At 42.9% G+C, this 23,627-nt stretch overlaps 2 protein-coding genes across 2 annotated transcripts; one reads left to right on the top strand and one right to left on the bottom strand.

Annotated features, from left to right (window-relative positions):
- The first annotated feature begins 580 nt into the window (after positions 1-580).
- LOC131309420 (uncharacterized) lies at positions 581-2,335 on the top strand. The gene is made up of 5 exons (XM_058336060.1): positions 581-899; positions 1,065-1,265; positions 1,395-1,546; positions 1,589-2,047; positions 2,105-2,335. Exons 1-5 carry the CDS (start codon positions 581-583, stop codon positions 2,333-2,335), a joined length of 1,362 nt encoding a protein of 453 aa, XP_058192043.1.
- Positions 2,336-3,315: 980 nt separating this feature from the next.
- On the bottom strand, positions 3,316-5,808 carry LOC131311037 (uncharacterized). The gene is made up of 6 exons (XM_058338351.1): positions 5,679-5,808; positions 4,638-5,509; positions 4,444-4,517; positions 4,158-4,277; positions 3,647-3,756; positions 3,316-3,546 (listed from the first exon to the last, which is right to left on the bottom strand). Exons 2-3 carry the CDS (start codon positions 5,471-5,473, stop codon positions 4,487-4,489), a joined length of 867 nt encoding a protein of 288 aa, XP_058194334.1. The 5' UTR covers positions 5,474-5,509; positions 5,679-5,808; the 3' UTR covers positions 3,316-3,546; positions 3,647-3,756; positions 4,158-4,277; positions 4,444-4,486.
- Between the last annotated feature and the right edge of the window lie 17,819 nt (positions 5,809-23,627).

Here is a 23,627-nt window from a genome sequence, read left to right as displayed (position 1 = left end):
CACCATGTATCTTTGGTGTAGGCTTAGTAGCCTCCATTGGTTTTACATTTTCCATGGTTAATTATTAACATTATTTACCATGAAATGAGTTTGTCTGTTTTTTCCATTCCAACACTATGTACAAAAATGATATAACTGACAAACTATATTTCATGCAGGGCTGACATGGCTAATGAATTATTCATGATGTGTCAACACGATGGCAAGTTTGCAGTCATTCGGATGAATCGGGGACATGATTTCAACACTGTCATCCATAAAATATGTGCCCGGTGGTCCAATCTTGACCCGGATTCTGTCATATTGAACTATTCTCTCAACGATACAGATCATATAATATTGGACAACGATGACGATTCAGCAACCATGTTCCAAAATGCTGAGCATGCTGGTATTGATGATATTATGATCACGGTCAGAGATGGTGCAAAGTTTTTCATAGATGAGGCCGTTCAAGTTACCCCAACTGAAAAATCTAATACCAGTACGGGCAAGCAGACCATGATTGTTCACGATGACGACGTCATTCCGTCATTCTGTTCCCACAAAAAAGTGAAGTTGCTATCTTCTGATTAGTCACATGGTATTACAACGGTTGGTCAAAAGGTTTGAGGGTGGCTCTTCGGATTTCAAGAACGTGTTGTGGAAGTTTACTATCGAGCGGGGGTTCGAATATACTTTGTCAAAAAATGACAAGGTTCGTGTTACTGCACAGTGCAAATATCGAGCGGTCAAAAAATGCATGTGGCATGTGCATGCCAGAATAATGCCAGGGAATGAGTATTTCCATATCTTAGGCATGGACCTAGCTCACACATGTGGTTTTGCCGTACGAACGCTTACTAACCCACTTGCCACAGCGGAGTTGGTTGCTGACTTAGTTGGCAATGATGTTCGGGGCAAACATCAAACAAAACCTATTGATGTCGTCAAAGGAATTAAAAGAGATTATGGACTAAATATCTCGTACCACCAGGCATGATGGGGAATTGAGAAGGCCAAGGGTCTCGTGTTTGGTGACTATGTGAAATCTTTCTCATGTTTGAAATGGTATGTTGGCACAGCCAAAAGCACGAACCCGGGCAGCCACATTGAATTGGAAAGTGACGAGGAAACTAAGCGGTTCAAAAGGTTGTTTGTTGCTTTCGGTGCATGTTTGCAAGGATTCAATCAGTGTCGCCTCCTAATTTTCCTTGACGCAGCCCATCTTAAAGGGAGGTATAGGGGGACAATAATGGCAGCCACTGGGAAGAATGGCAACCAAGGTATATAAAGTTAAAATATGCTATTAATTTAGTGTAACATGTCATATTCATCTGTAACATGGTGGATTTTACTCCTGGAATGTTGTGGTTAATGTAGTTATCATGTTCCGTTTTGGTGATATATTGCAGGTATTTTTTCAATCTGTTTTGCAATTGTTGATGGTGAAACTTACAAAAATTGGCGTTGGTTTTTGGAGCATTTACGATCAATACTTGCGCCTGGGAGGGATATCACCTCCATATCGGACCGTCATATGGGGTTGCTTATGGCTAGGCGGGACGTATTTTGAGAGTCCGGTCATGGGTATTGTTTTTTCCACTAGAAGAGGAATTTAAGAGATCATTTGAAAGGAACAACAAGAGCTTATAGAAAGAGGGTGGTGGGTGAATTTGTTCGTTGTGCATATGCTCCTACACAGGAGATTTTCCACCAAAACATGACTAAGCTTTTGAGTCGTGATGATGGTAAGGTGGAAGAATTCCTAACAAATTTACGCTATGAAAATTGGAGCAACGCATTTTTCTGGGGGCAACGGTACGATGAAATGACATCCAATGTTGTCGAATCATTCAATGCATGGATTGAGGGTGAGAGGCACCTTCCGATCACAATTCTTGTTGATGAGTTAAGAAAGAAAATCATGAACCTAATGTCGGAGAGGAGAGAAGAAATAAGCAAATGGGGATGCCAAATTTGCCCAGAAATGGACAAAAGGATGAGGGCATCGTTCAATGAATCGAGGACATGGGTAGTCAGCGCAGCCGGTGATGGTGTCTATGAGGTGCATTCGTTTCCTAACGTAATAGTTGACATTATTAGGCTCATTTTCTCCTAGCAGAAATGGCAACTTACTGGGTTTCCATGTGCCCACGCTGTTATCGTGCTTTTATCGAGCGGGAAGGATATGACCGAGTATGTTGACCCCTACTACTTTTCACAAACATTCCGTGCCTCTTACTCCACCTCGATCCACCCGATACCAACTGTGTGGATGCCTGAGCGTCCGGTTGATGAGGATTTTCTCCTTCCTTCACCTTTGCAAGAAGCCACCCGAGAGACCCAAGAATAAGCGAATTCCCTCTCGGGGGGAGAACGTAACTTTTATTAGATGTGGAGGTGTGGCAAGATAGGGAAACACAATCGCCAAACATGCAAAGATGCTATGTAGCTTTGGCCCAAAGTGTTGCAAAGGAGCTTGGGAACTCTAAATAAATGCCTTTAACACAAAACTCGTAGAAGTTTTTTTAAAGTTATTAAATAATACGTGCGGTTACCCCGCATTTTTTGGGTTCTTGTCTATTCATAGGAAGCAATTTTTATTTATGTTGTGGTTTCATGTTCCGCCTAATGCAGCAAGACTTTGTTTTAGGAGTTTCCTTGTTAATGTCGAAGGTGCAGATTTATTTGGCTTGATATGATTGTCTATGATTCTGAACTGACAATGTTTTCATGGTAATAAAACCATGTTTCATGATATAACCGAATAATATGACCAAGAAAAGAATGTGATATTTGGGAACAACTTAGTGATCTGAATTCGATTCGCAATTATGGTCAACTTATCATGTCATGGCCCATAAAATAAGGTGACGAATCTTAATTCACTGAATGTTTTCAAAAGGTTTTTGTTATAGACTAGCCATGATAAAATATAACTGGAACTATTAGAACACAAGTTTGGTTATCTTACACGATTGGTTTAATGATTTCAAGCTGGCCAATTCCTTTTTCCTTGTTAGGGATCAATATAACATGACCAATATATTCCGCAAAGGAAATGGCCAAAATCCTGTTTATCATGAACCGTTCAACATGATTTGACCTTGCAGAATATTATCAACAAACCATGAAACATTGATAATAGTGAACCAAATGCCCACAATCAAAAGAATACATTCTGAATGGCAATCGCCCAAAACTACCTCGACATGTTATACCAATTGCAAATCATCTACCCAAAAGTTAATTCAAAATCATGCTTGGTGCATGCAAAATATGAAAACATCATATCCAGAAAACAAACACTAAACATCCAATTATCCCAAAAAAAAGGTTCCATAAACAACTAACAGCTTCCTATGTTCAAAAAGTTAGCAAAGACGATGTCGGGAATACCATCTACTACCATCCTAACTCCTCAAATGGGCCGAACCACTTAGGAATGCTTTAACTATTTCAAACCGAATTTTTTGGCATGCTGCTTTCCTTAGGATCGGCGCGATTTCATCGTTTCGATAGTATTGCCGGATGATATAACACACAATAACACCGCAGTCGAGGCTGAAACCAAAAAATACAAGTAACATGATAAGTTGACCATATTACATTGAGCGTTCTTAGACATTGTGTGTCATGTAGATTAATGGAGTGAACAGCTCACCTACTATATTCCTGTTGGGGACAGTCTTGGACTGTCACTATGGGTTCGCAATCCTGTGTGGTTAGCAATCCATCTCTAGCGCTTTTCCAATAATTTTCCCCTTGATTTTTCTGACACAAAATCATCATGAACAGTTGGTAAATATAACATGATAAGTTGACCATATTATGACATACATAATATGGAAAAACATATTACCAGTTGTTCCGCTGCCTTATAGTGGGCATCCACCCCAGTTCTTTCCATCATTGAATTGTAAAACTTCCAGCTCCCTTCTTCATTGTCGAGGACAAGTAATGTCCAATGATAACCAAAGTGGATTGGAAACATCAAGTATTGGTAACAAGCCGTTTGTGGCATCATTCTTTCAAGTATTTTTTTTGCGTTCTTTAGGACACTTACACCCTAGCATTGTCTGCACCCGATATTAACGTAAAATAAACACAGAATTAATGTGATCTAAAAGTTCATAATGTTTCCATGAATACTCTTCCAGGTCGATTAATCTTACTAAGAAACAACACGTGGATACATAAACCGTTTTGTTCGTCACTTGTGTGCAATCACCCTGCATCTGATTTGCCACACTACTTTGCTCAGTTGATAGGATCTCAACATACGCATCAATAACCTATGTAACCATATTGCATTTGAATCTTATCATGATATGTCATGACAAGACAAAAACTAAAGAATCATTTACCAACGAATTTCAATGGAGAATTTTATGATAATAATAAATGGATTGTAAACGAAATGAAATTCATAACAATCTAGACATTCCATTAATCACTTACATTCCCTGATATCGCAGAATCAACAATGAGTTGCCGAATATCTTCAACAAACACGGAACATCCCACAACGGTACCTGACTATATAATCGTGCTGCATACAAACGAGGGGGTGACATGGTCAATTTGTACATCAGAAAATTTAGAACATTTAGAATGAAATACCAAATGATAAGAGCTCAGGTGCTGAATTTTACCTAGTATAGGCTTCCTCCCACATTTTCTTAATCTTAGCTTTCTCCTCGCTCGAGAGTAGACGATGCATTGTGTTTGTCCTAAGGTTTCTTATCGGTTTAGTCTTAAAAGGTCCCTTTTCCGGCCCTGCGATGAAGTTTTCAACATCGATCACTCCATTGGGGTCGACTTCTGCATCAACTTTTGACAATTCTGACGTGGGTCTCTTACGTTTACATCCATACTCATACTCTTCTTTTTGGGTGTCCTTCCTCATCCTCGCTCTCATACGGGTAATCATAGAATGCTCTTGCTCCTCCGGTTTCATGGGTCTATATTTTTGCGTCACTTCGTGCACTGCTGTCTCCGTAAGTTGATCCCATAGTTTACTGTTTTCACTCAGTAGGACCAAAACACTTTCATCCAAGCTTTCAATCTTCTTGTCTTTGATTGCAATTTCTCTCGCATGTATCTCCTCAATCTGTTTCATATGGTCCTTCATCTTCGCTATTTGTTCATGGAGCTCACCAATTAGCCTTGGTTTCTGATCATGTTCTGTTGGATTACCGATGTTTTCAATACTAGGACCACTGTCCCGAATATCACTGATCCGTGATGCAATTTCGGCACCATATTCCGTGTGCACACTGCCTTGTTTAAAGAAATCCTCCACCGTGTGCACACTATCCTGAGTTCTTACCATCCTCGCTGAATCCCCCTTTTTACCAGTCTCCAATGCATATTTACGCTTACTACGTTCAGTCCCATTACCATGTTTTCCTGATCCATTTCTCCTCTCATTTCCAATCTTTTCCCTTGACATTCCAGCATCGCCATTATCTATGTTCCTAGAAACCATATTGGTATCATGAACATTTGGTTGCCGTGGAACCACCTGATGAATTGGAAATCAAACATGTCACTGCAGGTTACCATCATGTTCAAAGTAATAAGATTCAATGACTAAAGGATTGCAAACATGATCATTTTCAATAAACTAGGATTTAACAAACGTCGAATCCAACAATCAGGAAAAAGAAAAGTACATTAAAAAAACCACATACCTGATCAGATTCAAGCTCATTGAGTGCTTTTTCCCTAAACGCTTTAACCAAATCCAGCGTCCTCCACTTAATTATACCGAGGGATTCTTTGGGATGGAGGGGCTTCACCAGTTTGGTGTGCTCGCATAACCAGAACTACAAATTTAAAAAATAGACATGGTAAATACATCATATTTATTCACAACTTCAAAAAGTAGTTTAAAACGCAAACTACTTACCAAAAGAACCACGACACACCTTGACACCCTCCTTGAGTTGTCATGATGCTGTCTTATTGACGTCATAAGTTCATCCAGAATTGCCCCACACCAATCATAGTTTTGTAACCGTACCAAGTCCTCAACACGTTCCAAATATACCCATTTCACAGTTGTCCCAGCGGGGAAAAAAAGACTATGTAATAGGTAGGCACACAGTAGCCGTACAAAATCTTGTCTTCCGGCCTTATTGTTTCTAACCGCATAATCTTTCACAAGTTCCTTTAGTGAAGAACTCGACAAACATTCTGCTTTGATTCAACCTCTTCTCACCATTTCAACTCCCTCTCTGGATCCATACTTGAAACTGACTTTTTCAGAACCCCCTGTTATGCCAAATATACTAAATATGTCGTCCCTTGTTATCCTAATAGTCTTGCCTCCCAATTTAAACCCGTCAGTGTCAGGATCATATGCGTTGATGATCCTGATAATCATTTTGTCGCTTTTTCAACAATGCGTGGATGTCAACTTGTTCTCAATAATGGACCTGAAAATTTTCCAGAATGGAGTTTTCTTCATGATTTTCTTGTGATCATCACTCAAATTCAGCTCCTCAATCAATGTCTTTATGCCATTTAGGCTTGCCCGATACGCTGTCTCACGTATTTCCCCCACATTTACATCTCGATCTTTCCTCGAACGAGGATGTTTGCCCTTAATTCCTTGCGCTACACTCCCAGATCTTGTGCGTTTTGGCGCAGACTCATCCAGTCGAGGATGTTTTGCCTTAATCCCTCGTGCTACACTCCCAAATCTTGTGCGAACCTTCGAGGACCCTTCCACATCATGATTTGCTTGTGGTCTCATACCTTTTAACTTTGAGGGTGGCATATCTTCAACTACCGCATCATCTAATTCCACTTCTTTTTGTTTCAACCTAGTTCCCCCTTCCAAATTAGTAGGATTAACTCCTGAAATAATGTTGGACATTCCATTAGGTCATTAAAAGGGAGGCAAATATGGAGACTGTTCATGAGGCTTTCATGATCACACAAGACTGGATAAATGTATGAAACATGAAATTTTTACACTCAAAACTGGTATTGGCCAAACTTATGTCATGCAACATCGATTATTTCGAGAAAAAAAAATTGACTATATTTTTTTTTGCAATAATTGATTACTTTGGCCAACCAAACATGATACGCTGACCATGCTAAAAGTGTGCATGATAAAGTGACCATGTTTAAGGAAACACTAACAAATAATTATTGGCTAGTTTCAAGTAGACTGGTCTTGGCTACTAGCATCACTTGACAATGAATTCAGGTTGTCAAATTTACTTCACGGTTGACCATTATAACATGATAACTTGATCCCATATTAGCATGCCTTACTCATTGACCAAGTTGGCCAACCAAACGACAGAAATGCATATATCAAACCGTTTGATGGTTAAATTACCGTGGTATTACATGGTTAAATTACCATAACGATTACAACGTTACATTACCATGCCTAGCATAACTTCGAGCCGATTTTAAAAAAACATGACATAAACAATTTTAGGAACATAACATGATCAGTTGACCACATATTTGCATTTTTTTCCATTTGTCAAGTTGGCCTACCAGAAATGAAAAAATTTATGGCTAAATTACCACATCAAAAAAGGAGTTACTCAAACTATTTCATGGTTAAATGGTTAAATTATACCGACTAGTTTTTCGAAAGTTTGAGCTCCTAATTCGAATGGATGGATTCCGTTAAAGATGAATATTGTCGATTAATATGACAAGTTTACCACATATTTGTTTGACTTCTTCAATGATCAAGTTGGCAAACCGGACAACACATGGTCATATTTCACATTGCTATTGTTTCTCGAAACATGGCTAAATTACCATCAAAACCAGAAATAACATAACATAATCAAACCATTACATGGTTAAATGGTTAAATTACCACGACGATACATGGCAACATTACCATGCCGATTACAACAATACATTACTGTAAACATTGAAATCATGGAATGCAACACGCATACTAAAGGATAAAGAAGATATCATAGTAGGTTATTTTTTGGTATATCGGCTTCAATCTTAATTAGGAACACGAAATCATGAAATTATGAATATCGGCTTCAATCTTGATTAGGAACACGAAATCATGAATTGATGAATATCGGGTTCAATCTCACTGAACCCAGCCAATTACCCAACTGATTGATGCCTTATTGTGACAAACGGCAACAAATTTAGCACAATGGGTGTAAACCAATTAGTTATATAAGCGTAATCTCGCTCCAACTAGGAAAACCAAACAAAACAACTGAAGAACAAAAGGAGGTTTAAGGGATATACTTACTTAATCTGACCATGTCGGATTCGTCACCTTCTTCTCCGCCGGATTCTTCAACCGCGTACGACTTGATTGATTTTTTTCGTCGCGAAGTTTTCCGGTAAAAACCCCATTCAGAAAGGACGGGGGAGTGCATTCGCCGTTGGGCGTCGACGGTATTCGAAAAAATAGAGGACGTACGGGATTGGGTTCTCCGACTAGTTTGGGTTTATACAGAGAAGGGTTTTCCAAAAAATTTCAGCCCCAAATTCGAATAGATTATTTCCGTTTAGGATGGATATGTCGATTGATATCAATCACGACAATCTCGAGACGAGGACGCGAGGATTTCGCAGAACTGATATCCAGAAGAAACAGCACTCTCGCGAGGACGGAAAGATTTATGGTTTCGTCCCCAAATTCCAATCTCTCTCTATATTGTGTGTGTGTGTGTGTGTGTGTATATATATATATATATAATAGGTAAAACAACGAAAAAAGGGCAGAAACAACATAAAAACTAAGAGGATGACGGAATCATAAATAGCTAAGAATGGGGGGACGAAATCATAAGTCTGTTAGGCTTCTAAGATGAATAATTAAGCCTCCCTTTTGGTTTCCCTCATTTTTTTTACCAACAAAATCTCCTCCTATTTTATTTTTCTCTCATTTTTCACATATTTGTAACCAAATTTCCCTTAATTTTGTCTTATACAAGACAACCTTACCAGATTTATGTTGGAGAGATCATTTCCCTCCTAATTCTATCTCTCCCAAACAACTGATACCAAATTTATGAGGATTTTGAACGCAACCTATTTAGAGAGATAGGGGAATGTGGAATAGTGGGTAATAAAAGACTTTCTTCCTTGAATGGAGTTTGTTTAGATGAAAACAAAGGAGCTTGAACTATTAGTTGAATGAAGTTTGTTCAGATGAAAACAAGGGAGCTTGAACTATTGGTTGAATGGAGTTTGTTCAAATACGGACGAGAGGCTATTATTACCAAAGAAAGAGCCTTTGGAAAGGAGAAAGGAGCTGTTGAAAAATGGGAAGAGGCTTTCTTTGTCCCAGATTTGGGCAAAGAAATGGGTAAAACCCAAAAATGAGGAAAGGTTTGGGACACGATTGGAGATGGATTTTTGAGGGTTTTGCCCAAAATTTAAATTTGAGTCTTAAAATGGGTCAAGATTGCAGATGGTCTGAGGTCGTGTGGGCAGCGTGCCCTTCGGAATTTTCGGATTCCGAGACGTAAGGGCCCAGATCGAGGGAGCGCAAGCGGGGAAGCAAGCGCTCGCAAAATACAGAGTCGCCATTCGGGTTTGAAGGTCCGACACCCAAGGAACCGTATTTCGAAGCACTTGCCGCGCTGTTTGATTTGAAAAAGTTAAAGGACCAGTCCGTCATAACCATATCTGGGTTCAGGAGCCAGGTTACGAGAGGGGAAGGGTTTTATGGCACCCCTCTCGCCCAATCCGGAGATCGGTCTCTACTTAGGCATTTGCAAAAAATATTTGTTTGCGATTCTGTTTCATTAATCAATTTTTAGCCAATTATGGCAGGGGAACAGTTAATCGGGGATTTAAAACTGTAACATGTTTGCAAGACGTGAATGATAGCATGGATGAGCAGTTAGTATAGGATGAGAACAGACTGCTGTGGAAGTTTAAACAAACTGGGAGGCCCCTGTTTTGGAGTGACGTGCGTAGGAAGAAACCAGTATGCACTGAACAAGTCACTGCATGCTGTTTATTCCTACGCGCACAACTCCAAGACACGCGCGCGCCGGTGAGCTCAAACCCACAACTCTTATTCTCAAAACCATCTGGGCTCTGGAAGGACCAGTGCACACCCAGGACAAACCACGCAGTTCATATAGCAGCATAATATACAGTTTAAAGGCTGTAAAGCCCTACAAATTAATAAAACACCCCATAAACAGTGTGGGGACAAAATAATGACCTAAAACCAAGCTACCCGTGCAAGGCCACTCACTGATCAGAGGCATACTATCGCGCGACGGAGCCAGTCTGGCGCGCGAGGATGCGCCTTGGCGCACTGTCGCGCGATGGAGCCAGTCTGGCGCGCGATGGTGCGCCCTGGCGCGGACCAGTATTTGGTTTACACATTTCTGGGTTCTGGGATAGGTCCAGAATGATCCCAGGGGTACTCCAAAACAGAAGACATGCAAATTGAACTACGGCTAGCAATTTCTAACAAAGGAAAGCAGTAAACTGGTTATTAACATGCTCAACAGAGTGATCTATACACAAAATAAAGCACAAAACAGTAGGACACCAATCCCCACGTGGTCCATCTTATGCAGCACCAAAGTGTCGCGCGAGAGAGTGGGACCATCGCGCGCTGGTTCCTACCATGACGGTTTTTGAAACCTTGCCAGCTTTAGGACCAGAACTGGTATTGATTACCAGCCTTGGCCCTGCCAACCCCCCTCAGAGATCAGAACAGAAAATAGAACAAATGTAAGTTATACCTTCGGTTTTGAGTTTGAAAGGTGTTTGAACTTTGATGTTTGAAAGTGGTGTGAAAATGGGGTGTAAGATTTTGTAACCTTTCTAACCCAAGGAGTGGATTTTCTAACCCTTCATGTATCAATTTTTTTTGAACCCTTTTAATGGAAGAAGAATTGGGGTATTTATAGGGATGGATGGTGATAAATCTGGTTGGTGTAATGAGAGGAGCTCAGCCAGTCCACGAGGCTGGTTGAGGTTTGCTTGGTGGCTAAGCATCCCAGCTGATAAAGGTGATGGGGACAGCTTTGACCATCGCGCGACATAGTGAGTCTGTCGCGCGATGGTGCGCCCTGGCGCACTGTCGCGCGATGGAGTGAGTCGGGCGCGCGATGGTGCGCCCTGGCGCGGGATGGTTGCGCCCTGGCGTGCATCAGTAGGGTTTTTGGTTTTTGAAGTGGCTTAGGCTAGGTTAGGTTCAAGGGTTTTGCAAACACTTAAAGCTCAAACACTCGACATTCCCGGGGTGTTCTTAATCCATTTCATCATCGGGGAATCAAATACCGTAAGTAAACTAATCTGGAAGCCCAGATTGGGGTGTCTACAGTAGCCCCCCTTTGACGGCACTTGAAGCACCATTGACTTGGTACAAGTAACGTCAAAGGTTTCTAGACACACCTCATGGCAATCCAGAGCAGACCATACTAGCAAAGTAGACAAGTAAATTTAAGGAACCTGATCGGTGGAATGGACTAGCTGTCCATTGTCGAGGATGGAAGTAGAAGTGGACGAGTGAATCGCCGCTTGTTGATCGAATTTGGACAGAACAGGCTGTCGTTGCAGATGTGGACGGGACAGGCCGTCGTTGCTGGGGATCAAGCTATCCTCGGCACAAAGTATTTCAACGAACACGAGTAGGTCGTGTCAGGCAGGTTGAATTCCATCTGTAGGGAATCAGAGCCAATCTCCTTATCAAAGACCATCCGAGACAGAGCAATAAGCCTGCTGAAAGATGCACTTGCGGCTAGACTGAGGGTGATTGTCGTTCAGGACAGGCCAAGACGGACTCTCCTGGGGAACAATCAGTTGCGGATGAACGGACCATCGAATGATGTTCTGGTCGTTGTTTATGGATTTGACAGGACCGGCTGTCGTGAAGGCGAACGGGGAGATCAATGTGCCGAATGATCAAACCGTTGGGGAATTGTGACAAGAGATGGGCTGATCAGTGTACCGAAAGATCAAGCCGTTGGGGGATTTGACAGGAAGGATCATCAGTATAAATGATCGAACCGTTGAAGTCTGGATAGGAGGATCATCAGTATAAATGATCGAACCGTTGTAGACAGGATGGAAGGATCATCAATATAAATGATCGAACCGTTGAAGTCATGACAGGAGACGGGCTGATCAGTGTGCAGAATGATCAAGCCGTTGATTTGGTGGAGATAGACGATATGGCTGACCGTTATGGATGATATGGCTGATCATCGTTGAATGACTGATATGGCTAACCGTCATGGATGATATGGCTGACCATCGTTGAATGACTGATATGGCTGACCGTCATGGATGATATGGCTGACCATCGTTGAATGACTGATATGGCTGCCCGTCATGGATGATATGGCTGACCATCGGGTTGATTGGATCAGACGATATGGCTGACCGTCGTTGATGATATGGCTGACCATCGGGTTGATTGGGTCGGACGATATGGCTGACCGTCATTGGACTTGACAGGACCGGCTGTCGTGGATGCGGACGGAGAGATCAATGAGCTGAGTGATCAAACCGTTGAAGAATTTGACAGGATGGGGCGATCATCAGTATAAATGATCAAGCCGTTGAACATTGGACAGGACCGACTGTCGTTGATTTGAGATGGGCGGATCAGTGTGCAGAATGATCAAGCCGTTGAGTTTTGGACAGGACCGGCTGTCGTTGATTTGAGACGGGCAGATCAGTGTGCAGAATGATCGAGCCATTGAGATTTGGACAGGACCGGCTGTCGTTGATTTGAGACGGGAAGATCAGTGTGCAGAATGATCATGCCGTTGAGAAATGGACAGGACCGGCTGTCGTTGATTTGAGACGGAAAGATCAGTGTGCAGAATGATCATGCCGTTGAGAAATGGACAGGACTGGTTGTCGTTGATTTGAAAGGGGAAGATCAGTGTGTAGAATGATCGAGCCGTTGAGAAAATGACAGGACCGGCTGTCGTTGATTTGAACTGGGCAGATCAGTGTGCAGAATGATCATGCCGTTGAGATTTGGACAGGACTGGCTGTCGTTGACTTGAGACGGGTAGATCAGTGTGCAGAATGATCGAGCCGTTGAACGTTGGACGGGACTGGCTGTCGTTGATTTGAGACGGGCAGATCAGTGTGCAGAATGATCGAGCCGTTGAACGTTGGACAGGACCGGCTGTCGTTGATTTGAGACGGGCAGATCATGCTTCAGAATGACCGTGCCGTTGAATTGGATTGAATTCTGATTCCCCAAAAGGCATTCTAAGTGCCAACAGAGCAGGACAGCGAAGTTGTGTGCTTGATGGTTACCATGGCAAATGAGACAAGGAAAGTGGTGTGTGGCATTCCCCCATACTTGCACTAACCCACAGAAGCGATTCCGTCATAGAATTTTTCTGCTTTAAACATTGATATACAATATGCAAAGATGCATACTAAGAAAATGCACAAATTGAAAATGTAGATGCAAGCTAAGGGCGGCTCCTACGAGGACAACGATGCCTAAGGACTACCACTGAGCCCAAGTACTTTACTGCCTTTTGCCCTGGAGATGCGCACCAAGATAGAGAGACATCGAGCGGGCTGGCGTGCCCCAGTTGACGGAATTAGGCTTGCGTGCCCTTTCTTTGATGCTTGGGCAGATGTGCCCCAGAGATGCTTTGCTTGGCATTGGGCTGACGCGCCCTTGCTGCTTCAAGAGATTCCACTGCTTGTGGGTTACAGATACTAGGGTAGCAATGTAAAAATTGCATTTTCCAGTTTATCGATATGTAAACCATCTGCCAATATCTAATTTGCATTGACAAGTGAACTGAGTCGATACACAGAGACACATGTATGTACAGACTCTCCTAGGTCGAACGAAAAGGGAGAAAGAGCCCCAGGATACGATGCGGATCCTTAGACAAATGGAAGATAATGAAATTTTGGGGCATTAACGTGCCAAAACTCACAATATCCCTTTAGACAGGTGAAACTGACATTTGCGAAAGATGCAAAAAGGCACAAAGACCTGTACAAACAAAATCGAGAAAAGCGTCTCGAAACGACAGTTGATTGAAAAGCTGGAAAAATGTCGCAAAAACGGACATAAGACGCAGATAATGACTCGTATAGGCCCAGACTGAAATCGACACCCCCGTGCAGTCACATTAAGTCCATATGACTTACATGGTATGACAAGACTTGGCAAAAGCCCCTGGAATGACATTCGAGGGTAGTAGCTAACTGCTACTGTCTGTTGCAAGAAGCGTGCGCAGGTTTGAGACCAACGCGCATCACTTCGAACAAACGCGTTGCGGTTGCTTATACCAGACTTCGCTGAATTTAGAATAAATTGTGAGCCGGTTAAGGCCACTAGCATTTCGTTCTGTTTTTGATGCTTCAAATATTTTAAGACTTATGCTCAGCCTGTAAATTGAAGAAGCAGTTTGTAATAAAATTGAAAGACAAAGGTTTTCCCCCTTCTGATTCCTCCAATGCAGCTTGATCTGATCTTCGATCCTCTTCGACCTTTGATATGTACCAAAATGTCAACCATGGATCCAATTGATAGAATGTGACCGAGTCTCAAAGAGAGACTGCCTACGTATCCCAAGCTAGGGAATCAGGTCAGAACGTAGTTCAGGCTAAGGTTCACTCGAGTATTTTACCTCACTTTTTAAGCTCTAACTTTTGCCTAGAACCGCCCATTCGGGTTTTCGGTCTAGCGAGCTTTCAAATGTTGCTTTTACTTTTGCCTAGACCTCCTTCATAGGTTCTTGGTCTAGCAGGCTGCTCTAACTTTTGCTTGGAACTGCCCACCCTTGGGGTTTTCAGCCCAACGAGCTTCTCTCAGGGAAAAGACTTTGAATTGATTCATGTTGACCAAGGTATTTGAAATTGATTGCCATCGAGGTCGTCGAGATCGATGATCTCTGGCCACAGCCTCAGATAAAACGGCTTTGATAGCGCAGAGTCCAGTGTGCTTCGGTTGACATGTCTCGTTCCAGACCAATTTTGAACTTGCTAACTTGTACTTGGTGGAACGTTGTTCCTACAAACTTGAACATGTATGAGGCGCTGGACCTTTTGAGCTTCTGCTTTTTGGCTTGGCATCCGGTAGCAACAAGATTTAATGTTCCTTTATCTCAGGGTCTACGTTAGGCATGTCATTTGAGAGACCATGCCAAAATATTGATGAACTCTTTGAGGCTGCCTGACCGGGCGCAATGCTCCTCTGGGGACAGTGTTGAACCAGTTTGAACCATTTGGAGGTCTACTTCATCTTTCAAGTTTATTTGAAAACTATTATTTCAATTTATAGGCTGAGCATGCCTTTCGTCTTCCCTTTCGGCGAGGGAACACATTTCCTTAGGAATGATCTCATCGAAATCTATCCCTTCGTCGTCTGGGTCGACACAGTTTATTCACAAGCCAACAAAGTACTTAGAAGCAAGATAATGCATATCATAAAGAAAGCCCATCGGGGTTGCCAAGTACACCAGACTCAAAAACTTGAAACAAAAGCTACGACGTGGAGGGCCAAGAGGCACAACCTCCGACTCAGAGCTAGACTTAGACGACTCAAAAGACTCTGTGTCAGACTCAGACAAAACGCCAATGCAAACTAGACGCGATTTGAAAATGCAATATTTAAAAAAAAAAGCTACCCATAGCTTCCACAAAAAGAGGTAGGATCCAGCGGGTGTCAGGCCCAAGCAACAGCACTTCGGCTTCCTCAGCTTCTTTGACCAAACCTACTCGGTGCTCCCATGAACAATGAACCTCAGCCCGTCAGTCTGCTCCTTTGTAAGTTCCTCATTACTGTCAATCCAGGTGTCGACAGTGAAGACCTCAATTGCCCAACCTACAGCCATCATGTTAATCTCCGATTCGTACGGGATGGATACGATTGGTTTGGGTTGGCTCTCTGGGACGATATAGTGGCTAGGGTTGAATATGGTGGAGCTCGGGTTGATTTGAGTGGAGGTGATAGATATTTGACCAACCAGAGGGTCAGAGTTGTGTTGAGGCAAGGAGTTGGAAATGACGTTGGGCTTTGGTGGAACTTGAACCGTGCCATTGTCAATGAGATCTTGAATCTCATGTCGAAGACGATAGCATGTGTCAGTGGGATGGCCAGGCATTTGGTGGAAGGCACAGAAGATGTGAGGTTTGTAACTAGAAGGTAGGACTTTTGGCGGGAAAGTTGGGGTTAAGGGTTTGAGATGCCCAGACTTGACGAGTTTTTCCATCACTGCGGACAGAGATGCCTCGAAGACAGAGAAATTTCGAGGCTGGGTTCAAGCCCGGTAGCTTTGGGCGTTCTGGACTTGATTGACATCGACAGCGCGATTGGAGTCGAAAGCTGGAGCCTCGCTCCCACTTGTAGCTGTATTGGAGTAGTTGCTGTTACCAAACAGAGCGCTACTATTTCCAGAGTAAGCCCTCGGTTTAGCTTTCTGTGAGGAGGACTCTCCCCTAGGCAGAATTCCACTCTGCAGTGCATCCTTGATGGCTAGGCCTGACTCGAAGAAAGTCTCAAAGTTTGCAGATGCTTGAACCAGCACGAGGTGCTTGGCATAGTCAGGCTGGAGATTGCGAGAGATGATGCGAAGTTGATCCCTCTCGCTCGGGCGATCAGTCATTAGTGCAGCCTTGGCTCTCCACCTCTTAACAAAATCCGCAAAGGACTCATTTGCTTCCATTTTGGTGGACTCCAACTCACGAGTAGTCATCTTGAGCTGTGAGTTGTAATTGTACTGCGAGACAAAGGTAGCCCCTATGTCTTCCCAAGTTCTTCTTTTGGAGATGTCAAGCGACAGAAACCAATGGAAGGCAGGCCCAGAGAGAGTCTGTGGGAAAAGCTGAGACATGGCCTCACTTTCCACACCCAACAGCTTCATGGCAGCATGGTAGCCAAAGAGATGAGTCTTGGGATCACCGCTCCCATCGAACTTAACCAAGTCAGGCATCTTGAATTTGTTAGGAAGCCTAGCATTAGGGTACAGGCAGAGACGATCCAGGTCAATTCCTCCTGCGCTGATCTTCTCAGATTTTGAAATAGCTTCTTCCAACTTCGCCATCTTGGCCATAAGAGCAGCTATGTCAGGGTCTTGAACAAGCCTAACAACAGCGGGATTTGGAGCAAGCACACGAGCCTCTCTAGAAGTGGGCTGAACGATAAGCCGGCCTTCACGGTTTGGATCCTCAATAAAGACGGGTTCTGCATGAACATCCTCATCGTCCTCGCCTTCCCCTTCGGCCACTGGTGGAAGACGAGTGTTGATAAGGTCATTTAGGAGAGTGATGTTAGCATCTGTCTGAGTAGCCCTATGTTGCATAGCAGTGATACTGTTCTGGAAGTTCATGAGCATGGTTTCCGGAGTGAGCGGTTGATCTGTCATCGCAGGTTTTTCAATGGAGCTTGATGAAGAAGCTGAAGATGGGGAAGCCGGCAGCGTGGCTTTTTGCAAAATCGATGGCGAACCCGACTGTAGGGCGGCCAACAGTGATCCTGGAGAAGCCTCCGTTGTGACTGACTGGGAATCTAGCCTAACAAGCCTTTGAATCGGATTCTGATGCAAACGTTCCCAAGTAGGTTTGGCTCTTCCTTTCGGTGCTCTCTTGTTCGGTGCAATGGCTTTAAGCTTCGGACAGCAAAGTAAGACAAAAGCTCAGTGGTGTTCCTACAGCAAAATGCAATGTACACGTCGTTGTCGGTGTCAACCCTAGACTCTAGAACTAGAGACAAGTTTGTCTCATGATGTTCGGAGGCTGCCAGAATCCTCAGAATTCTTTTTGGGGGTGTATCCTTTGAATAGATCAAACTGATCCTAAGAGATGTCAAAACAGACTAAGTCTTCAACTAGTCCCATTTGAAGATTCGACTTTGAATTAGAAACAACTCGATATTGACGGCGTGACACCTTAACCGGGGTGGCGTGAGCAATACTGTGCTTTAGCCGGGGTGGTTGTAAGTGACAAGGCACTTGTAACCTGAATGATATCAATGTCACGACACCAACACTTTGTGGTTCCTTATTGTCGGTCGAATCCTTAATCGGGCATGAGCCAAGGACTTAATAAGGTTTGATTTCTCAAAGTCTAGCTGATTTAAGGACTTCGAAAAAAAAAAATTAACAACGTGAACCATCGAGATGCACGACTCTTCATCGGGTCTAGCAGCGTCCTAATAAGCATAAGACAGACTCGAAAGAGAGAGACAACCTAGAAGCCGCCCTAAATATGCTCCTACGCAAAACAGAATGTATGTATGTACAGTTCCATAGACGAGTTTGCCTCATGAGTTTCAGACGTTGCCAGAATCCTCTTTCGGCGATGTGTCCTTGAGTAGATTGACAGATCCTAAAAGAAGTTAAAATAGACTAAATCTTTGGCTAGTCCCTTTTGAAGATTCAACTTCGAACTTGGAACAACTCGGCGTTGATGGCGTGACACCTTAACCTTGAACACCGCGGTGTATAGTGACAACGCACTTCAACCTGGGTGGCGCTAGTGACACGGCATCACTACTTCGTTGTTCCTTATTGTTGGTTGAATCCTTAATCGGGTATGAGCCAAGGATGTAGTAAATTTTGATTTCCCAAAGTCTCATTGAACTATGGACTTTGCGATTGATAACGAACATTCGACAGAATGAACGACTCCTCATCGGGTCCAACAACGTCTTAGACAGTGCATGACAAACTTGAAAGACAAGACAACCTTAAGCATGCTCCTATGCAAAATTGCGTATGTACAGTACATGCGATAGGGAAAGCAGTAACACGTAGACAGTATATGGGGGTTAGATGCAAGTCATCTTACCCTGTAGGTACCTGTCCTAGTTTGGAGAGTTCTAATGCTTTGTATATGCAAAGGCTGGTTTTGGTTTGTAACAGGTTCCTCGGACTAGAGCCAAGATATACCTCCTGCTGCCCGCGTAATCGCAGAGCAACAGTCAAACGGTAGAATGACTCATCATCGTCGAAGGTTGTTGGTCATTCGGGGTCCCCGGGCTCCGGTAAACCGTGCCGGATTGCCAAAATGATCCAACGAGGCTTATCCCACATCGATGCAAATGAGAATGCTGAAAGGTTTGATTTATTGAAACAGAATTGCAAATTCGCAAATGCCTTTTCAAATTTGGCCCTCTTTATTGATCAATACTTAGAAGAAACTACACGAGAGAACAATCGGAAAAGCCCCAGTCAGGATGGCCGGACACGAGATCCTGTTAAATCACCAATCCTTTCTTTAGCAGCGCGAAGCTCACTATTTTGATAGACTTTTGTGGGATTGTTCTCAGGCGTATTAAAATCTAAGTATAGACCAATATTGATTCGATCCCCAGCAGAGTCACCACTGTGGGCAGCGTGCCCTTCGGAATTTTCGGATTTCGAGAGGCGAGGGCCCAGATCGAGGGAGCGCAAGCGGGGAAGCAAGCGCTCGCAAAATACAGAGTCGCCACTCGGGTTTGAAGGTCCGACACCCAAGGAACCGTATTTCGAAGCACTTGCCGCGCTGTTTGATTTGAAAAAATTAAAGCACCAGTCCGTCATAACCATATCTGGGTTCAGGAACCAGGTTAATAGAGGGGAAGGGTTTTATGCCACCCCTCTCGCCCAATCCGGAGATCGGTCTCTACTTAGGCATTTGCGAAAAATATTTGTTTGCGATTCTGTTTCATTAATCAATTTTTAGCCAATTAGGGCAGGGGAACAGTTAATCGGGGATTTAAAACTGTAACATGTTTGCAAGACGTGAATGATAGCATGGATGAGCAGTTAGTATAGGATGAGAACAGACTGCTGTGGGAGTTTAAACAAACTGGGAGGCCCCTGTTTTGGAGTGACGTGCGTAGGAAGAAACCAGTATGCACTGAACAAGTCACTGCATGCTGTTTATTCCTACGCGCACAACTCCAAGACACGCGCGCGCCGGTGAGCTCAAACCCACAACTCTTATTTTCAAAACCATCTGGGCTCTGGAAGGACCAGTGCACACCCAGGACAAACCACGCAGTTCATATAGCAGCATAATATACAGTTTAAAGGCTGTAAAGCCCTACAAATTAATAAAACACCCCATAAACAGTGTGGGGACAAAATAATGACCTAAAACCAAGCTACCCGTGCAAGGCCACTCACTGGTCAGAGGCATACTATCGCGCGACGGAGCCAGTCTGGCGCGCGAGGATGCGCCTTGGCGCACTGTCGCGCGATGGAGCCAGTCTGGCGCGCGATGGTGCGCCCTGGCGCGGACCAGTATTTGGTTTACACATTTCTGAGTTCTGGGATAGGTCCAGAATGATCCCAGGGGTACTCCAAAATAGAAGACATGCAAATTGAACTACGGCTAGCAATTTCTAACAAAGGAAAGCAGTAAACTGGTTATTAACATGCTCAACAGAGTGATCTATACACAAAATAAAGCACAAAACAGTAGGACACCAATCCCCACGCGGTCCATCTCATGCAGCACCAAAGTGTCGCGCGAGAGAGTGGGACCATCGCGTGCTGGTTCCTACCATGACGGTTTTTGAAACCTTGCCAGCTTTAGGACCAGAACTGGTATTGATTACCAGCCTTGGCCCTGCCAACCCCCCTCAGAGATCAGAACAGAAAATAGAACAAATGTAAGTTATACCTTCGGTTTTGAGTTTGAAAGGTGTTTGAACTTTGATGTTTGAAAGTGGTGTGAAAATGGGGTGTAAGATTTTGTAACCTTTCTAACCCAAGGAGTGGATTTTCTAACCCTTCATGTATCAATTTTTTTTGAACCCTTTTAATGGAAGAAGAATGGGGGTATTCATAGGGATGGATGGTGATAAATCTGGTTGGTGTAATGAGAGGAGCTCAGCCAGTCCACGAGGCTGGTTGAGGTTTGCTTGGTGGCTAAGCATCCCAGCTGATAAATGTGATGGGGACAGCTTTGACCATCGCGCGACATAGTGAGTCTGTCGCGCGATGGTGCGCCCTGGCGCACTGTCGCGCGATGGAGTGAGTCGGGCGCGCGATGGTGCGCCCTGGCGCGCCCTGGCGCGGGATGGTTGCGCCCTGGCGTGCATCAGTAGGGTTTTTGGTTTTTGAAGTGGCTTAGGCTAGGTTAGGTTCAAGAGTTTTGCAAACACTTAAAGCTCAAACACTCGACATTCCCGGGGTGTTCTTAATCCATTTCATCATCGGAGAATCAAATACCGTAAGTAAACTAATCTAAAAGCCCAGATTGGGGTGTCTACAGGTCGCATGTAACACCGCAATTTTGCGGCGACGTTAATTAAAATATATTCTCTCCGTCCCACTTTAAATGTCCCTTACGAGAATCTGTGCATTTTCAAACTCCAAAAAAAAAATTTCATATTATTATTTTTATTTTCTTACACCAAATTAAAGTATTCATTGATGCACTAGATGCAACGCAAATCACTTTGTTATCTTAAAAGATTTAAGTCGAGCTACATAGTTTTGTTACTCTACGTAGATGATATGCTTGTGGCGGAGTCTTGTTTACAGGAGATAAACAAGTTGAAACAACAATTAGGAAACGAGTTTGCTATGAAGGATCTAGGTGCAGTAGCAGATACTTGGGATGAGGATCAACATAGACAGAACTCAAGGGCCTTGAAGTTATGTCAAGCTGAGTATATTGAACCGGGGTTCAATATGGAGAATGCGAAGGCAGTTGGCACGCAATTGGGAAGTCACTTTCAACTTTTTAATGCGCAGTCTCCTAAATTACATGTTGATAAGGAGTACACGAGCAAGATCCCTTATGCCTCGGCCAATGGTAGCCTGATGTATGCGATAGTCTGCACGAGGCGAGAAGATCACCTATATTCACTGGAGGATTTGGATGGAGTTTGAAGTAAGGAACAACAATTAGTCTTCAAATGGAGGATTATTATGGATGAAGCCTATGGCGGCTGGGAGCCGAATCGACTTTCACCTAGTGTTGGGACAGTTTTTGGCCCAAGGCCGACCAGGCCAGCTTATGTTCTGAGGTCGGTTCATTTGCCTATAAACACGTTTTCAAATCGTTTTTTAGGGTTATGAGAAGTTCGGGGACTTCCGAAAATGAAAGAAAATATGTTGTAACTCTTGATAGAGCTTGAGAGAGAACTTGTAAGGTTTTTCAATCAATCAATACTGAACATATAAGTTGCTAAACCTCATATATCATGGACTAGGAGGCTTTAATGTCCCCAATGAGGGACAACACTTGTTGTCTCGGCCAAGCGGGACCTGCTCCGATCTCGCTACAATGATCAAAAACGTTCACTTCGTAGAGTTCGTCGAGTAGAATAACTCGGCAAAAAATCAACTCGATCAAATATCATTAAGTGCCTAATCGAAATATTTTTATCTTATAAAGAATGGATCCAGAACACTAAATCAAATTTATTGGAACCCATTATTGACAAATTATATGTGTTCCGATCAGACACTTAATGATATCCGATTGAGCTGATTTTTTTGCAGAATTATTCTACTCAACGAGCTCTACACAGTGAACGCTTCCGATCATCGGAGCAAGATTGGAGCAAGCCTCGCTCAGCTGGGATAGCAGAGCCCCCCGTTCCATATATCATGCGTCTTGCTTTCTTTTCTTGCTTTTAATTTCTCTTGCGTATTTATTAGTCATAACATCCAAAATCCTATTTGTGCGTGTGTTAGTGAGATTGAGCTCGTAGTTCAATTCGTTTTATTCCCAGCAACATCCTGACAATCAGACCATTACCAACAAGTCACCACACTTCAAATTAAGAGATGCCAGGAAAAAAAATAAAAAATCATGAAGATTAGCAAGGATTACATGTAAAATGATGTAAAGCGCAATAAAGATGACTAGCGACACAAGAAAAAAAAAATCTCTTGCTTTGTTATGATGCCTTGCACTTAGAGTCTTTTTAATCTCTGTAGCGTGTTCCCTAAATTTAATAAAATCTTTTTTGCTGTTCTAGATAAACAAAAAAAAAAAAAAAAATCCATCTCTAGTTAAGAAGGAAAACAACACGCAACGAAATAATTCCACATGCACAAAAGAAATTAAACACTCTGGCCGAGGAAAGTTATTTCATCGCTCATTTTTATGGAGGTAATTAATACTATGCTCCCTTGTAGCGGGCTTCAATTTAGCTTTGGACGGGTCTGAATAGTATCGGCTTGTTGCAAAATAGTTTGGGCCCAACCCAAGGCCCAATTAGATTTTCTGTCTGTGATGCATATGGGTGGGTACCCCCGTAGATTAAGTTTGCTAGGAAGGCAGGGTGAGCAAAAAGTCCTTCAAACAGCAAATACAGTTCAAACAAATTTAAATTTGGATTTTTAGTAGTGTGGTTTGGTTTTGATTTAAAAAAATTAGAAACCGCATTAAATAGTTTGGCCTGTGGATTTACGTTAATGGTTTCGGTTTCACACCCATCTGAACTGCATATACTGATACACCAAGTATACATGAGAGTTATAGTCAACTAATTTCTTAAATTACTAATCTATTCAATCCACCGTTCTATTCAGAATTCATTTATTGCCAAAATTATTTAGCATAAACTTTTATACTCTCTCCGTCCCCTTTTTAAAGTCCAATATTTCATTTTGGGTTGTCTCTTAATAAGTGTCCATTTTGTAAAGTTAGTGGATAAAAGTTGGTACATTTTTTATTTTGCCCCTAAAAGTAGATTCCATTTTGAAAAGTTA

Source organism: Rhododendron vialii, chromosome 12a (genome assembly GCF_030253575.1).
Source record: "Rhododendron vialii isolate Sample 1 chromosome 12a, ASM3025357v1".
Classification (NCBI taxonomy): Eukaryota; Viridiplantae; Streptophyta; class Magnoliopsida; order Ericales; family Ericaceae; genus Rhododendron; species Rhododendron vialii.
Note: the sequence above shows the minus strand (reverse complement) of the source record. Positions and strands in the feature narration are given on the sequence as shown.

Excerpts from the sequence above, each read along its gene's own strand:
- LOC131309420 (XM_058336060.1), top strand. The coding sequence starts at position 581 with ATGGTATTACAACGGTTGGTCAAAAGGTTTGAGGGTGGCTCTTCGGAT. Across the intron at positions 900-1,064 it reads AGTTGGCAATGATGTTCGGG|CCAAAAGCACGAACCCGGGC; the intron begins GCAAACATCAAA and ends ATGTTGGCACAG. Across the intron at positions 1,266-1,394 it reads TGGGAAGAATGGCAACCAAG|GTATTTTTTCAATCTGTTTT; the intron begins GTATATAAAGTT and ends GATATATTGCAG.
- LOC131311037 (XM_058338351.1), bottom strand. The coding sequence starts at position 5,473 with ATGGTTTCTAGGAACATAGATAATGGCGATGCTGGAATGTCAAGGGAA. Across the intron at positions 4,518-4,637 it reads TGGGAGGAAGCCTATACTAG|GTACCGTTGTGGGATGTTCC; the intron begins GTAAAATTCAGC and ends TTATATAGTCAG.